At 30.0% G+C, this 17,360-nt stretch overlaps 3 protein-coding genes across 3 annotated transcripts; 1 reads left to right on the forward strand and 2 right to left on the reverse strand.

Moving 5' to 3' along the window:
* Positions 1–448: 448 nt before the first annotated feature.
* On the forward strand, positions 449–1,452 carry LOC126898307 (uncharacterized). Its single transcript, XM_050672249.1, has 3 exons — positions 449–1,113; positions 1,180–1,305; positions 1,360–1,452. Exons 1-3 carry the CDS (start codon positions 970–972, stop codon positions 1,450–1,452), a joined length of 363 nt encoding a protein of 120 aa, XP_050528206.1. The 5' UTR covers positions 449–969.
* A 4,193-nt stretch (positions 1,453–5,645) lies between these two features.
* Positions 5,646–6,740, reverse strand: LOC126898308 (uncharacterized). Its single transcript, XM_050672250.1, has one exon. It carries the CDS (start codon positions 6,738–6,740, stop codon positions 5,646–5,648), a length of 1,095 nt encoding a protein of 364 aa, XP_050528207.1.
* Positions 6,741–13,550: 6,810 nt separating this feature from the next.
* LOC126898309 (uncharacterized) lies at positions 13,551–17,230 on the reverse strand. Its single transcript, XM_050672251.1, has 4 exons — positions 17,113–17,230; positions 17,015–17,056; positions 16,185–16,952; positions 13,551–16,138 (listed from the first exon to the last, which is right to left on the reverse strand). Exons 1-4 carry the CDS (start codon positions 17,228–17,230, stop codon positions 15,117–15,119), a joined length of 1,950 nt encoding a protein of 649 aa, XP_050528208.1. The 3' UTR covers positions 13,551–15,116.
* Positions 17,231–17,360: the final 130 nt, after the last annotated feature.

A 17,360-nucleotide genomic window follows, 5' to 3' on the forward strand; every position in this document is an offset into this window, starting at 1 on the left:
TGGGATCAATTCGTAAGAGACTTTAAAAAACAAACAAATCAGGATATTTTAATTAGGATATTACTTACTCGCTACTTGTGCTATTATTCATAGAATGGCACAAGTAGCGAGTAAGTATTAACGCTAATTTATATAATAAATTATTAAATTAAATCTATTATTTTAGAAATAATATTAATTTTAACCAAAACAATAATNATTATTTTAGAAATAATATTAATTTTAACCAAAACAATAATTGGGGTGAAGACGAAACTGATGGAGAGAATACAAGCATCAATGCATTAAATACATTTGCACATATTCAAAAATGGGAAACTTGTAACGATCTAATTGATTTTATAGATGAAAACAATAATAGCAGTGATGAAGAATTAAAAAATAATGAAAAACTGTAAATATATTTGTAAAAATGTTATTTATGAAAATAAAGTTAAATTATTTCAACGCAGTTGGTTGTAATTATTTCTATAAACCCATTCATCGTTTGCAATACTACATATTGTTTTATAATGTTTGGGTTTGCGATTAAATAATATATCATTTGTAAATTTTAATCTGCAGATACGTATGTTTAAAATCATTTCTTGTTTCTGGGTAACAAAATAATATAAGATACTGCATCATGTGTACAGTACGCATATAAAAAATGTGTTCCACGTGGTGAAATATAAAACCATAATGATATGGAATCTTGAAAAATGTTTTTCTTTTACTTTGTGTGAAATGTAAGTTACACAATTTACATTTAAAATAAAATGTAATCAGCAAATTTCAAAAATGAGAATACTTCTAAGAAATTCATAATTATCTCTTGTAACCCCTCCTGTTAATGTTTTTAAAATCGTCAACAAATTTTCATCCAATCACAGAGTAATTAAAAATGATAAATCATCATTTTGAAATTCTACTGTAAGATTGTATGACAATCTGTGGCCACAGTCGTTCAGTTAAATCAATACAAGCATCATGTCATCGCAAAGTATTGATACCGAAGAATTTTTTTATAAATTACACAATATGAAGACTGAACCTCTATCACCTGTACTTGATGAGGAAGAATTTTACGATATTTTAAACAATATTAAAATAGATCAGTTTTCTCAAGAAATGGTAAGTTTTTTTTAATTTATCTTTTAATTGAATTTTAAACTCATTAACTTTGAATTCAATAATTAGTCTTCGCAAGAATTATTTTCTGAAATTTGGTCCATGGATGAGTATCAAATTAATGTTATAAATGAAGATCCAATAACATGCTCTATGATTGATGCAGGGCAACAGCAATCTTGGTTATATGATACGGTATGTGTTTAATATTTTATTTAAAATTTTAACCAGTTTTGATTATAATTATAGAATCAAACGAATAAGAAAGAAGGAGAATGTATTCATTCAGGTTTAAATCCATGGACCGACGTCGATATGGAAGAAAACTTAATCGATCTGTGACACAGGGAACATGGGTTGAGANTCTTGTGACACAGGGAACATGGGTTGATAATGTAAATACATCAGATCTTCAAGAAATGATGAGTAAGTAAAAAAAATTATTTAACTGATTGAGAAAAGTTAATAAAAATAATTAACGTATTGCAGAAGACGTTAGAATCTGGAATCCCGAATTCGACGATGAAGAATATGCTAAAGAGGTAGATGAGCTCTCACTTCAAGTCTTTAATGAATTTGAAAGGGAACATTGGAAGAAAAAAATATTAAGTAATTTTTCAAATACTTATTGTAAATCTAATATTTAAAATAGTGTACAAATGTAAACATATAAATTTATTATATTAAATGAAATAGAATTACAACTGATGTAATAAACCAAAAATAAAAAGAAAGAAAATAAAAAAAGAAGGTGATAGAAAATTAGAGAGAATATAAAAAGGAAAAGAAGGGTTAAATATAAAAAGAAATTAGGGGATTGCTTAGTAGATTATTATAATCAATTATTTATTATAAGTTTTTGTAATTTTAATGTCTTCAATTTTATTTAAATTAATTTTCTCATTAATTGTTTCTCTCATTAATTATTAATGGTTTATCACGCAATAGATTGTTGGAAGTTCGAAAGCATAGGTTAAATTGTACTTACCTTACGTCCTGTGTAATAAAATAATTTTAAAAAGATGTAATGTTTAAAATATTATTTGATGTTTATTTTCATAACAAGAAAAATAAAATATTATTAATGATTGAACAAATTAAATTAAATTAAAAGATTCACCAAAACAAAATTCACTTTAAAATTTCTAAGTGTCATTTAGTTTTAAAGAAAAATATTCTAAGTCCAAATTAATTAAAAAATCGACTAAGTCCCGGAGAGTGAAATCTTGAGTAGAGTGTCGTAGATTTTGTGTATTTTAAAATCGTCAAAAGAACTGGTTTAGATGGGGAAAAATGGCTTTTTATAGTGTGAAGGGGGTAGCCCAGCGATCTCTATCGTGATCCTAGAAGCTGAGGCTTTGTATTGTAATTGGTTAATTAAAAGAGGGTCCCTGCGTGTAGGCGTTACTTAATAATTTCTACAAGAGGGAGATTTTATTGTATAATTAAAGGGTTATTTTGTATCTTAAATAAGAGAACCCTGTTTTGGTGATCTTGTATAATCATAATATGTGACATACATGAACAAATGATAACATCTTATTGTATACTAATATTATATGTAATAATATAATATTACAAATGCACCCCTTTCTATTTTGTCATACTATATATATATAATGTAGTAAAAGTGTAATATAATGTGATTAAAAATTGAATTGGAATGTCAAAATTGATTTTTATAAATGAAAATTATAAATTAGATTAAAATAATTGTTAGTAAAAGTAAAATTATTCAAAAGTTAGTATATTAATAACAAATATAATGATATATTAGTATTGATAAAATAGATAAATGAAATAAGTATATTTTAGATAAAAAATGATAATAATNAATTGGAATGTCAAAATTTATTTTTATAAATGAAAATTATAAATTAGATTAAAATAATTGTTAGTAAAAGTAAAATTATTCAAAAGTTAGTATATTAAAATCAAATATAATGATATATTAGTATTGATAAAATAGATAAATGAAATAAGTATATTTTAAATAAAAATAATAATTATTGAGGCTTTTAAAAAATACTTTAAGATTATAAAATAATAAAACTATAATTTAAAATACTGAACGAACGAATATAAATTAAATTTAAAGTTAAAAGTTAGATAAAATAAATTTGAATTATACTAATTATAAAATACAAGAGTGATTCAAAGTAATAATAATGTAAAATAAATAAAATACAATTCTTACATTAATAGACATTTGTAATAAAATTATTTTGGATAGCTGAAAACAGTTATTTAAATTTTAACATATAATCATAGTACAATCAATAGTAATTCATATTTATTTAAAACTTACAAGTTAAAATCATACAGATTTATTATTGTTAATTTGTTTATCTGTTACAAAGAATATAATATTTTATATTTAATAATGTTTGTATAATCTTTACTAAATATACATAACTAGGCTTCGCCTAGCTGGGGCTCCGCCCCAGACCCGGGGCCCTTCGAGCCTTACGCGCCTTCGGCGCGTAAGTCTCTTCGGGCCGTCATCATAAGTAGGCCACTGATTCCGGTAGAAGTACCCGGCTACGCCGGGCACGATAAGTGTTTTTCAGAAAAAATATTACTTCAGAATCAGTGAAAACTATAGAAAACTATATCTAAAAATGTTATTATTAAAATCAGGAAAATTCAAAAAGAGAATATAGTAAAATGTATTGGGTATAAGGTTGAAGCCTCTTAATGAGGTATTCCCTTTAGGCCTATTCAAAAATTATTTTAGGAGGAAATTTAATATTTTTTACTTTGTTAAACATGTTATAGAAATTTTTTTGCTAAAATTAAAGTACTGATGAAAAAAAAAGGACATTCAGTCCTTATATATTAGAAGTTGCCTAAAAAAATATTGCTAGCGCTTGTTCAAGGAGGGGCCAATCTCTCTTAATTACACCCCTGTTATACACAAAAATTATTAATAATCTAATTATAATAATTGTTTTTAAATTATAGATTAATTAAAAAAAAATTTAGCAGGTTATTATAAGTGGCACACTGTAAATTTAAATTAAAATTAATATTAAAATAAAATTAATATTAAAAATAAAAATATAAATTTAATTTTGATAAATATATTAGTAACTGCGATTTAACGATGAACATCATAGTTATCATAGATGAACCCCAATTCAAAAGATAAACTCATAGTCTCATACATCATATATGTGAAAAAAGAAAATTATTCCTTGATAAAAATAGGGCAATTGCAAAATAGTGTCTTAATAATAATACATAATACACCATATAATTAAGGTTCATAATACATATCAGCAGAAATGAATCACTGCGCATAATAAAACCATGCGCGTGGACTTAAAAAAAAAAAAAAAAAGCTCGTAAAACAGTGAAAAATGAACGGATTGAATTGATTTTTTTATCATATCTCAGGAATGTCATTGGGCGGGTCTGATGAAAATTTCAAACCTTAAGTCGTAAAACGCTGGCGTCAGCGAGCGTTTTTCTCGAAAACGGTCGAAATTTTAAAACGCTCGCGGGCAAGCGGCAAAAATTTTCCGACCTTCGCCAATTATTTTCCCGGAGTCTGGTGACCGAGTACTTTCGTTGAAAAAAAAATTTTTGAAAATCCGAGCACGCTAAGTAATTTTCCCAGAAAAGCGTTTTTTTTTTGTTCTATTATATAATAAGATTATTTGGATTATCAGATGGNTTACAAAGAATATAATATTTATATTTAATAATGTTCGTATAATCTTTACTAAATATACATAATTATTTGGATTATCAGATGGATAAGGTTAACATTCATTATCAGTGATATTACAATGTAATGTTTACAATCTAAGAGTGCATGTGTTATATGTTTAACTTGGTTTATAATTCTGATTATTAATAAGATACAGTAATAAATTGTGTGATAAGAAGTCTTTTGTGATATTTGGATATAATGTTTCCTGGAGATTTAGAGTGTAAATATTTTGTTACATATGGCCGATTGTTTGTAAACCAACGAAATGGTGAGAACAGTTCGTCCCTAGTTTTAGTGTCTAACTTCGTTTGAGACACGTTTTTCCAGTATTAACAAAAGAGTTAAACNTTTTCCAGTATTAACAAAAGAGTGAAACATGTGCAGAAATGTTATTACCACATTGTCGCATTCATTTTACTTTATGTGTTTATTCTGATCGTGTGAGTATGAATGCATAATTATGTATCCCAATGAGTACTTATCAACAATCTTAAGTGAAAAATATGTTAATACTTTTATATTTTATGACAAACTTATGATAAATCAAAGAGTGAACTGGGTGCATGTGTAAAAAGTAACGTATTTTTGTTTAGTTAGTTCTGAAACGAGAAGTTTGAATATTAAATCTTTTGTATTGATTAGATGAGGATTCTGGGTTGGAAGTGAGTGCTTCTTTTGTTTAATAGGGTTTAATATTACACTGAATAATGTATGAAAATTGTATGTGTAATAATAATAAAAAAAAAAAAATATATTATAACATAATTTGTTTTATTTATTAGATTAAACAACCTTATGTACTTCACTTGTCAGCGTTTTATTCGAAAATTTTATCATATAATATAAGACAATATGCTGACGTATCTTTTGGTATAGGAATCTTGGTTTCGAATTCAATTCGAACGTCTACAGGTGCACTTTTAATTTTTTCATTCTGTTTCGAACAATCGATAACAACCATAGGTGCAGTGTCTTTGAATTCATCTTTAGTCAAAATAGGATCACCATTATCGATATTGTAGAAAGTATCTTGAAATGATGAATACATTTGATACAACGCTGAATATTTATCATTATCAAAATCGATGTTTAAACTGTCATATGGATAAGACTCTGAATTTAAAAAAACTTTGAGCGATGATAGAGAACAATGATCGAATCGACTCATGTCTGCAGATATAATGTTTTTACGTTTAGTTTGAAACGCTATAATCACATATCTAGGTTTTTCAGTGTGCGTTGACGTTTTAACGGCCCACGAATGTTTTGTTGTTTGTGGTAAATATGGATGTTCAAATAATTCCCAGCTTCTAAAAGCAATGTAAAGTGGTTGACGAGAATCTAACGTCTTCAAAAGTTTCAATCTAACACCATCCTCAACGTTTATATGCGGCATTCTCCACATAATTTTCGCGATTTTTATTTTACCGTTGCCTCGCTCACATTTTAACGCGTTAATATCCACACTAGATCTATGCAATATAAGTTCTTGACGAGAATTTATTATAATTTTGCGATGATCTTCCGCAAACCCCATGATTAATTTAAGGGGTATACAAACTTCAAAGTTTGTCTTACTCTCACCGCTCTCATTCCATCCGGCGTTTTGATATCGGTAAAGGTTAGCCGTTTGAAAATACGCATAACCTTTCATACATGTCGTTATACCAGGATTTAGTAGTTTATCGAATTCGACCGAGTTTAATTCGTAACGAATTTCATCAAACAGAAACATAATACCGTTGTTAATTATTTTAACAAATGACGCACCTTCACCCACCGATTCCATATTTTTTTCTACTTCGCCTTCGATGTGTAGTAACGATTCGCTGGGTAGAGTGTACAAATCTTGATGTTGTATCGCAATTTCTATTTCATCATNCTTGATGTTGTATCGCAATTCGTATTTCATCGTTATTCGACAGCGCATTACTAGAAAACGGTTGATACGAATGATATTCAAATTTTGTTATACTTTCTTCGAAGTATGGTTTTTAGTGTATGTTCAGAATGTCTTCCATAATGGTTTGCAAGCATGTAACCAAGATTTAAGAGAGTATTCAAGCTAACCTTTGTTAACACTGGAAGTTTTGAAACACAACTGTTGTCAATATCGTCAAAACGTTTTCTTTTAACGTTATATCGTACTCCCATAACGGATATGAACACGAACTGTTACGCTCTCACCTCTGAAATCGACAAGTTCTCCGTTCTGATCTTTAATTTCAATTTTTACGTTATCGACTTGATTAGTCAACACAGGGTAATAAATCAGATTGTTAGGTGATTCTACAATCTTATAGCCGGGCGATACCAAAGGATAAAACTCGTGAATTGAACACGTCTCGCGTCCGTTAACAAATGCACCATGTACGATATCACACTCTATTCTTATACATGATAATGGATTGATATTAGCCATTTGTTCTGATTCATGTACGACACCACCTTCAAACATTCGTTTATTAAATCCCAATAATTCTCCAATACTATTGTTTGCCATAAAATCCACTGTTTTATCGCAATACATTTCTGATTTCAATGTATTCGCATTGGACTTTAAATTGAAAATAATATTATGTTTTCTCAATTTATTCGATAAGTATTTACTTATATCCTCTAGCTCGTATGATCCGATTGGTATTGTTACATCAATTACTGAAGAATTAACTGACGTTGAAGTGTTGAGTTTATCTGTATCGATTTGAACGCGAAAAGAATTATTTTTTTCACTAACGTTTGGTTTAGAATTACACGCTTGTAAACTCAAAAGTGCCAATTCTGCGCTTCCATCTAGTTCTATGGGTGGAAAAAAAGTACTGATCATTCTAGATTGGTTACCTTGAAAAGATAACGTTAACGACCGTTGCATTGTTCCAGTAAAAATTTCATACACAATTGTCTGTACACGAACGTGTCAAATTCTTGTACACGAGTATAGTTAAATTTAATACGACAGCCTTTTAAGTAGTTGCGTAATTCTAAAGGCGGTGGTAAATTGCCAAACGAATCAAAATAAAATACAGTTTTATTTTTTTTATAATAAGCTACCCAGTGTGTACCTCTACCCGTATCATCATCTAAATTCACTACGGCACATTCAAAAGTTCGTGGTGTTTTAGGTAACTTGTCTCGTGAAAAGACGTTACGAAAATGTGATATTTTGAACGATCTGGCGTATTTTATTATATCATCACTGTTTAGCGGACGATCACTGGGTAGCGTATGAATTAGTTTTTTTGAAATGGCTTCAAATACAATGCTGATCCTCTTTTTAAAAGCATACCGCTACCGATTTTAACAGGAGTTTTCGCGTCTTTATTTTTTCTTACTTCGTTTACCGCTTTGATTATATTCGCGGCACCACCTGCTAATGATCCTAAAGCAGACAGACCGGCGAAAATAGGAATCAAGGGCAGCGCTCCACCGAATTTTGGTATTTTTATAGTGCGAGGAGTAGTAGGTTTTTGAGCTGAGTTTTTGAATGTTTTTTTAGCCGCTGCAAGTGCAACGACACTGGCTTTCTTTTCACTTTTACCCTTCATATTACGCATTGCCCTTTTACTCGAACTGACAATCGAGTTAAAATTCACTCCCATCCCGAGTTTGCGTTTCGCTTTCATTATATTGGTAGTAGCGTATGCCGCTAATTTTTCTCCGAACGTACTGTCTTTCGCATNAATTTTTCTCCAAACGTACTGTCTTTCGCCTTAACACGTTCCCAAGCACGGTTTTGTAACACGTAATCGGCTTGATGTCGATTTTTAAGATCCTTATATTTACTATATGCTATATCGTGATCGCGAGCTGCCGAATCCAACGGATTTCTTCCGGGGTCACCACGAGCCAATCGCTTTTCCAACCGCGTCCCTGGTCCTAGGTATTGATACGTAGNTCCCTGGTCCTAGGTACTGATACGTTGGCCAATGAACTTCAACTGGAAGATTATTTATAAGAGAATTGACTATACCGTAACCGCGTTTAGTATTGTTTGATCGTCGACATCGAACCATCATTTAAAACGGCGAAAGTATTGCGTCAATCTTTTATACGTAATGTTTTTTGAAGTGCAAACGTGTAAGTTACCGATTTCTAATATTGATTTGAATAAATCCGAATCAAAACGAATGAAACACGGTCCCTTACTACCTGATAGTATTCGTTGTATAATTTGTGGACCGTCTAATTGCGGTAAAACAAACGTTATGTATAATTTGCTGACGGAAGAAAACGGTTTAAAATTTGAAAACGGTTATCTCTATACAAAAACACCGGATCAGCGTAAGTATAAAATTTTAGAAAATATTATCAATGATGTTGAAGGGGTAAACATAAACGTTTACACGGACAACGATCAAGTAATACCACCGGAAACCGCAACTCCTAATTCTATATTTATATTCGATGATGTCGTATGTGAAAAACAAAACAACATTGCATCGTATTTTTGTAGAGGGCGACATAATGGTGTCGATATATTTTACTTATCGCAGACGTATTCTCGTATACCAAAACAACTCATCAGAGACAATACAAATATGGTNAAACAACTCATTAGAGACAACACGAATATGATTATTTTATACAAACAAGACGAAACTAATTTAAAACACATATACGATGATCACTGTTCGTCGGACATGAGTTTTATAGAATTTAAAGAAATGTGTGCCAAATGCTGGAATAGTGGGAGATTTAAATTTTTGATGATAGCGAAAGATTTTCCGTTAAACGAGGGAAGATATCGCAAATGCTTTGATATTTATATAAAAAGAAGTAATTTTTAAACACTTGGTTATTACAAAGTAGTACAAAATGGAGACTGAGGAGANTTAGTACAAAATGGAGACTGAGGAAAATATAACGTCGAGTATTATAAAAGCTAAAAAAAGTATTAGGAAAAAATTACTACAACTCAAACGCGGTGTTGACGATACTAGAGACTTTATACGCAAGCATGCGTCTCCTATTGTTGAACCTCTTGAAGAAATTGCACATCAAACAAAAAATTTTTTTAATCATCAGAAATCAAATAGCTCTGATGATAGCGATAACGTTGATAAAAATAATACGGTTGTGCTATCGTCTCCGATACAACATCAAAAACCACAACAATCGAATTTTGATGCTGTCTACAGCGTAACCGTTAATGATAACGGTGAATTTAAGATGGGCGATAAAACAGTAATCATTGATGAACATATGGGTAGCATAAAAGTCGGTAGTCTAAAACAAGTGTCATTGACAAAAGGATTACATGAATTGTTATTTAAAAAGATACCCAACATCGATTTAATCACTTCTGATGATCTGTTAACGTATAAAAACTGTCTTATCCACACTAGAGTTCATAGAAACAAAAACGGAAAATTGAAAACTAATCCAGGATATAAATATAAAAATATTATAAAACAGTTATTTACCGGACGTGAACCACTGTTTAGTGAAAACGAAAAGTTTGGTAGTGGACTACCGTTTTTATCCGTTACGAATAAACGAAAAGAATACGTATACTGGGACGATATAAATGAATTAATCGAACGGTTGGCTATCTTACACGCATCTAAGCGTGCGGGTAATACGGGTGTAAATAACGAAATAATATCACTCGAAGAAGAACTTAGAGAAAACGGAGTGATAGAATGAAATCCGTGAAAGAGCAAATAGCGGAGGAGTTACATGCACAAGCTAGAAAAAAATTTCCTAGACGTATCGTAACGCCTTACGGTAAAGACAACACGTGGCAAGCGGATCTCGTCGATATGAAAAAGTATTCCAGCAAGAATAAAAATTATACTTTTATTCTCACGGTAATAGATGTATATACAAAATATGCATGGTGTGTTCCATTAAAAAACAAAACCAGTAAGGTAGTTGTCGCAGCTTTTGAATCAATAATAAACAACTCCAATAGATGTCCATTGTACATGACAACGGATAGGGGATCAGAATTTTTCAACAAAGAGCTGAGAACTTTTCTGAAATTGAAAGGTATTAAACATTTTCCTGCATATTCGGCGGTGAAAGCGTGCGTAATCGAACGTTTCAACCGTACGCTTAAAGAACGTATGTGGCGAAAATTTACAGCGTCGGGGTCTTTCCAGTGGTTATCATTATTACAAAAAGTAGTAAATGATTATAACGATAGTATTCATTCGGCGATTCGTCAAACACCGACACAAGCGTCGGAATATCCAGATAACGTACGGTTTTATCGTTTACCGAATTATTCGAACATTAAACGAAAATTATTTAATATTGGTGACGCGGTTCGTATTAGTAAAAATAAAGCCGCTTTCGTTAAAGGATACACACAGAATTGGTCAAATGAAATATTTTTCATACATGAAATAAAACATTCAATACCCGTTGTATACGTGTTGAAAGATGAAGACGGTGCGCTAATTAACGGAACGTTTTATCGAGAAGAGTTGAAAAAAACGAAATTCCCTAGTACGTTTCTCGTTGAAAACATTTTAAGACGTAAAAATAATCACTATCTAGTTAAATGGTACGGATTGAAAAAAACTAGTTGGATACACAAAAACGATTTAGTATAATTTCGACGCTGATCCAAGATGGAAGAATCAATAGTTGTCGATTTTCAATGCATCGTAGATTATAGGTGTCAATTAATTGTTAAAGAATTGTCAGTTTATGCGTTTAATACTTTACATCATTACGTGTTTAAACCACCTGATAATTTTTACATGACAACCAAGTCAGCTAGAGTCAATTCGTGGTTATATCGTAAAAAACATAAATTACATCATATTGACGGCAATGTCGATTATTCAAAACTACAGACGATAATGGACGGTTTCGCCAATCGATGTTTACAATTTTACGTTAAAGGTTTACAAAAAAAGAAGTTTCTCGAAAGATTTACAAACAAACCGATAATCAATATGGAAGATTATGACTGTCCGAGAATTGATGTACTTTTACAAGATAATTCCGATGTATCAACGATTACATGTTCATTGCATAAACACCATGATGATTGTTGTACGAATAATCGTATTAAAGTATTATGTATGTGGTTAAAAAATAATTGTATATTGTAAATATATTTTATTTTTTTTCAAAACATGTTTATAGTAAAAATTATCAGCTGTACAGTTTATTTCAATAAATATATTATTCTGTATTATTTGTGTATAGTTATTGTATAGTGTACGTTTTTACTAGCGGTTAAAATATAAAATAATGACGTTTAACCTCTAAATTGTTAGAGAAGTAAAAACACACTCCCCCATCCGACATAAACGATCTTGTATAAAAGATCGAATTAAATAGAGGACATTATTTCACAGTATTTATGATTATAATGATAGAATGTATTCTCCTTGTTATAAGCGCTTAGTGTGATTTTTTCATGGCGTAAATTAAATTTCAATGAATATCATTGTTTTTAGTCGTCTACTGCGTGTGTACATTATAATCCATATAATGTTATACATATTGATAACATTGAGTACACAATCACATGAAATAATTATTTCAATAAAAAATTAAAATTTAGTGACATACGTAAGAGTAAAAATCTTCACCGAAAACGTAAAAAAGTAAGTATTACAACATACTTTTTCAACATCGAAAATACTCAGTTTTTTCAACACGGAGAAAAAATTATAATTTAAAGGAACAATTGAGTAACTATAGATTCAATGTATTTTATACTTATTAACTTTTATTTTTATTCGTAGGTAGAATAATATTATACAACTGTTGATCGTCTCAGAGCATACCTTGACAGTATTATAACATACTATAAATTTAATCATAAATATTAAGTATAATAGTATATAATTTTTTTTTAGTAATAATAAACCTAATTTATTATGATAAATAATGTTATTGATTTTTTTAGAATCTATTATTCCGTGAAGATAATTAATTTTCAAATACACATAAAGGAAGAGGTCGCATTGCAAAATGGAAACGCTATGAAAACATTTTATTATAAGTTTAATATTAGTGAATAAGTTAATTAGATAGAAAATTATGATATTAAGATTCATATTATCCATTAAATACGTTTTATTAATTTTCATTTTCATACAAATCATATATTTTTTAAAAATAATAGTAACTTAACTATAAATTTATTTTTTACAACCAATTTTTAATACTATCATCAAATTTACTCAGATATATAAATTAATTACAAAGCATATGTATTTTCAATGATAATAACTTAACTATACATTTATCTGTGTTAATAGATTAACTTAAAATTTAATCCGATATTTATAAATCAATTAATTATAAATATTTACAATTTACAACTTTATAATATTTCTAAACAACAGTAACTTAACTTTATATTTATTTCTGACATCAAGTTTTTAAATTAATATTAAATTTATACAATTTCTATATCATAAATTAATTATTTACAAATTTACATAGAAAAAACGTAAAGTTAAATATTTACAAATAATGTAGAAGTACGCATCATATTATTATTTTTTAATCTGGTGAGGAGGGGGGGATGTCTTTATGACCCCAAGGTAATGTGTCATGACTGCCGGGTATTTGATACCGCTTGTCATCTTTAAATTCTAAAGCAATTTTATTAATTTTTTCTGTGTAGATTATATGTCTATACGAACGAAAAACATACATGCTGCGTAGAATTTTTAGGTGATGGTAACTGATACAATTCAAATAATCGCTCTCATCAATTGTTTCTTTTAAAACTCTTTTTTTTAACCCCTTATTTTTTTTTTCGACGTCCCCCCCGCTACGCATCATGTATGTTTTACTACATATACCTATATATTTGTGTAAAATACACCCCCCAAATTCATCCTTCATCAGTCCAATTACTTTTTTATTGACAAGCGGTATGCCATACACATTATTGGGGTCATAATTCGACGTATCAAATTTATTTAAATTATTTTTAATATCATTATAAACATCCACAGTTCGTATTTCATAAAATAGAGAATCTGTATCCGTATACAACAACTTACACATATTGCCGTATATTTTCTTCATGAAATTACAATGGAAATCGTATATGATAGTCTTTGCTATTTCCAAAACGAAAAACCCGACATAGCAAGGTCTATCATACACGATTTCAGTTTTTTTCATATGGATGGCTGTCATATTATTATTAAAGATTGATACACTATGAAAATTTGGTTTCGAAATCAACACACTACCCCCGAATCGTTTTCCTATATTTTGCCATTTGGTTATAATTTTTACATCTAATCTTCTTTCGGGGTTTTCGAGACATTTACCATAAATTGAATTGATCATGAGTTTAAAGAATTCAATTTCGAAAGCCGACTTGGATTCCATTCGTTTTCTAGTGTTTAAATCTATATACCCTTTCATCCAAGCCGACTGTTCGAATCGAAGTACTTTATTAATTTTTTTCACCTTTAGTCCTAAACTAATAGCCTGTTTTAGACATCGATAATGAATAACATAATTTTTTTTGTCATATAAATTGGGTATCAATTTTTTAAATTTTGATTTCGGAGGTTTTATATTTTCGGGGCATAGTGGTAAATCTGAATGAAGGTCATGTAAATTATCACTGTACTCTAAATCAACGTTTAAAATAACCCCCCAATCACTATCATCGTCAATTTCCATGACATCTAACGCATCGATTTCTGTTTCTTCTAACCATTTGAAATTTCCAAGTGGAAGGTGTTGACTAAGCGCTGCGCCATAGAGATTATTAGCATCGAGATATAATAGATATTTTGACGGTTTCGACGAGTCGAAATTGTCGCAATATTTATTATTAGCTTCACTATAATGAGATACGCATTGAGAGACACCCCCACGAATTCCATTATTAATGAAACTAATCATCTCGATGTCCGTCATTAATTCCAATTTGACCCCAGTAATTCGTTTCATGGCATCGAAACTGAATCCTGGAGTAGTGATATAACAACAAGGATCAAGACCATAATTTACTAAACACATTTTTCTGAAATTTTCAAAGATATCCGCTAAAAGAAATACGTCTGTTTTTAAATATAAATCCGAATAATCCCCCAATGTCGAACAATTAAATTTTTCCCATATTTTTTTTGCGTGAGCGTAATCCTTGTCTGTTATATCACTCATATTTAATATACTACGGAACGAGGATTTGGGAGGTAATGTACTTTCATTCAGAACGTCCATGTCAGTCACATATTCATAAGGGAATACTCCCTTACGACACATCATCATGAACTCATCATCATTCGTGTACATTCTCCTTGTAATGGTAAATTGTTCGGGCATTAAAGTGTCAGCTAATTTTTCAATAGAAGAAGGTAAAAAGTTTAATGAGTATAAATTTCAACGTCAACCGCTTATTATTAGTTGTTTTAATTGTTTTTCTAATTGACATGTATTTCTCATTAGTTTTTGCCACTACTTCAATGCCCTCATCATCATCCCCAAATCCAAGTTCTGTAATAATAAAATGCGAATCATAATTCTGCATGTTATGCAGAATTACGGGAACAAATGACGGAACCGTGCATTTTAGGTTACAATCTCTATGCGCAGCGCCACGATATTTTCCCGTTAAATGACAATGATCGAAAACCTTATCGTGATAACGTAATTCTCCGCCGCAAATATGACACACAGTTGCTAAATAATGATCGTGTTCTTGTTTTAAAGTTAACGGCATCATTGAAACGGAATTCGAGTAAATATCACTTATACGGTTTATATCTTCTCTTAGTTTCTCAATGAACACCTTCACACAATTTTCTCCACGATATAGCTCCATACGATCCAAATTTTCATCGTATGAACATTTTATAAAATAAGAAAAACTATGCGGTTCATGAATGCTAATTTTGTTTGAAAAAGATTGTGCCGGATTTGGATCGCATGTAGCTATAGGTTTTAATATCGATTCAAAATCGGCGTAGATGACAAATTCGACGGGGAATTGTTTATTATAATTTTGAAATTTCATGATGTTTTTGGGTGGTTTTGGTACAACCGTTTTTACACGCATACAATTTTCAAGCTGGTGTTGTTTTAGTTTTAATTCCGAATAAAAGAATAATAGACAACCATCACATAAGAACTTACGGGAGTTATGTTTGGAGAGCTGTGTGGATACCAATCGCTCTAGATTAGAAATACAACAGAAATGTCCGAAGGGTTTATCATTTCTATCTATAAACAATAAATTAACGTGTTTGCTACGTTTATATTCGGTTAAATGTAATGGACCCGCAATTTTTTCATTAGCATAAGTGTAAACATTTATGCTTATATTATTATTTTTTTCAAATTTTTTGATTTCTGAAAGAGTTATGGGTGAGTTAAATCCCATNAAATTTTTTGATTTCTGAAAGAGTTATAGGTGAGTTAAATCCCGTAGTATTTAACACTGTATTATAATGTGGATAAGAATCGGGCTTACTCCTATCCACACCACGCGATTGAACCGGATATAAACTAGCAACCACGGCCCAAAAAAAACAATCTTCCCCCTCACATTCTATGTTTGTCAAAGCATTTTTACGAAGTAATTTTTTTGGAATTACCGTATTACACCCTCCCCTTATAGGATCATATTTAAAACAGTTAATATCCAAAAAAATTACACCACTGAAAACCCATCCGCTCCCACGCGTTTCAACCTCTTCGGACTTATTCTGTAGCAGATGTTTAATAGTAGTAATCCACTCGGAAATACTACTTGATGGTGTTAAAACAAAAGGAGAAATCGAAAGTGTTTGTGTAATTGTGGGTACTTCTAAATTAGCACTACTATTGACATTAATTATTTTTTTATAAACTGTAACTAAATCTAAAGAAGTCTTTACCGCAATATGTTTTTTAATTGAATTCTTCCACACATCTTCAATGTCCGACGCATATCGTTGAATGAATTCGGGGATAGTAAACGGATCTATGTTTTCAATTCTATGTACAACTATATTGCCCGAAAAAACTGATTCTATTACTCTCGCACGCAATTTTTTTGCACAATCATCTGTAAATGAAAAATAATTTTTAAAACACAATTTCGACATTATTATCAAGTTGATTTTCTTACTATTCGGTATCGATTGTTTAGTTTGCTGCGCGTGTGGAATACCTGTACCAGTCATTTCATTTTCTACGCCTGATAACGATAATTATTAATTAATATTAAATTTTATTTTTAATTAATGAATTCTCACTTACATACATCTTCAAATTCAATATCTTCTGAAAATCGCTCGATCCCTGAAACATAATTACATGATTATTATATATACATGCGTTTTCACTTTTATACTTACAGTTTTTACTATCCCCAGGATATACATTCACTATTTCTACATCTGCTGGTGTCGGATCAATTTTTTTAGCAGTTTCAAGTACTATAATAATAATAATAATAATAACAACGTTGAACATGTCTTTTAACGTTATCTTTTCTCGATAATTTTTTATCACATAAAATACAATCATAAAAATCATTTTTATGTACAGTATCGACATGACGTTTTAAATACNAATTTTTTATCACATAAAACACAATCATAAA

The sequence above is a fragment of the Daktulosphaira vitifoliae genome, unplaced genomic scaffold (genome assembly GCF_025091365.1).
Source record: "Daktulosphaira vitifoliae isolate Bord-2020 unplaced genomic scaffold, ASM2509136v1 Scaffold_2, whole genome shotgun sequence".
Lineage (NCBI taxonomy): Eukaryota > Metazoa > Arthropoda > Insecta > Hemiptera > Phylloxeridae > Daktulosphaira > Daktulosphaira vitifoliae.

Excerpts from the sequence above, each read along its gene's own strand:
- LOC126898307 (XM_050672249.1), top strand. The coding sequence starts at position 970 with ATGTCATCGCAAAGTATTGATACCGAAGAATTTTTTTATAAATTACAC. Across the intron at positions 1,114-1,179 it reads ATCAGTTTTCTCAAGAAATG|TCTTCGCAAGAATTATTTTC; the intron begins GTAAGTTTTTTT and ends TTCAATAATTAG. Across the intron at positions 1,306-1,359 it reads AATCTTGGTTATATGATACG|AATCAAACGAATAAGAAAGA; the intron begins GTATGTGTTTAA and ends TTATAATTATAG.
- LOC126898309 (XM_050672251.1), bottom strand. The coding sequence starts at position 17,230 with ATGTTCAACGTTGTTATTATTATTATTATTATTATAGTACTTGAAACT. Across the intron at positions 17,057-17,112 it reads TCCTGGGGATAGTAAAAACT|GGATCGAGCGATTTTCAGAA; the intron begins GTAAGTATAAAA and ends ATTATGTTTCAG. Across the intron at positions 16,139-16,184 it reads TACTACGGGATTTAACTCAC|CCATAACTCTTTCAGAAATC; the intron begins CTATAACTCTTT and ends GATTTAACTCAC.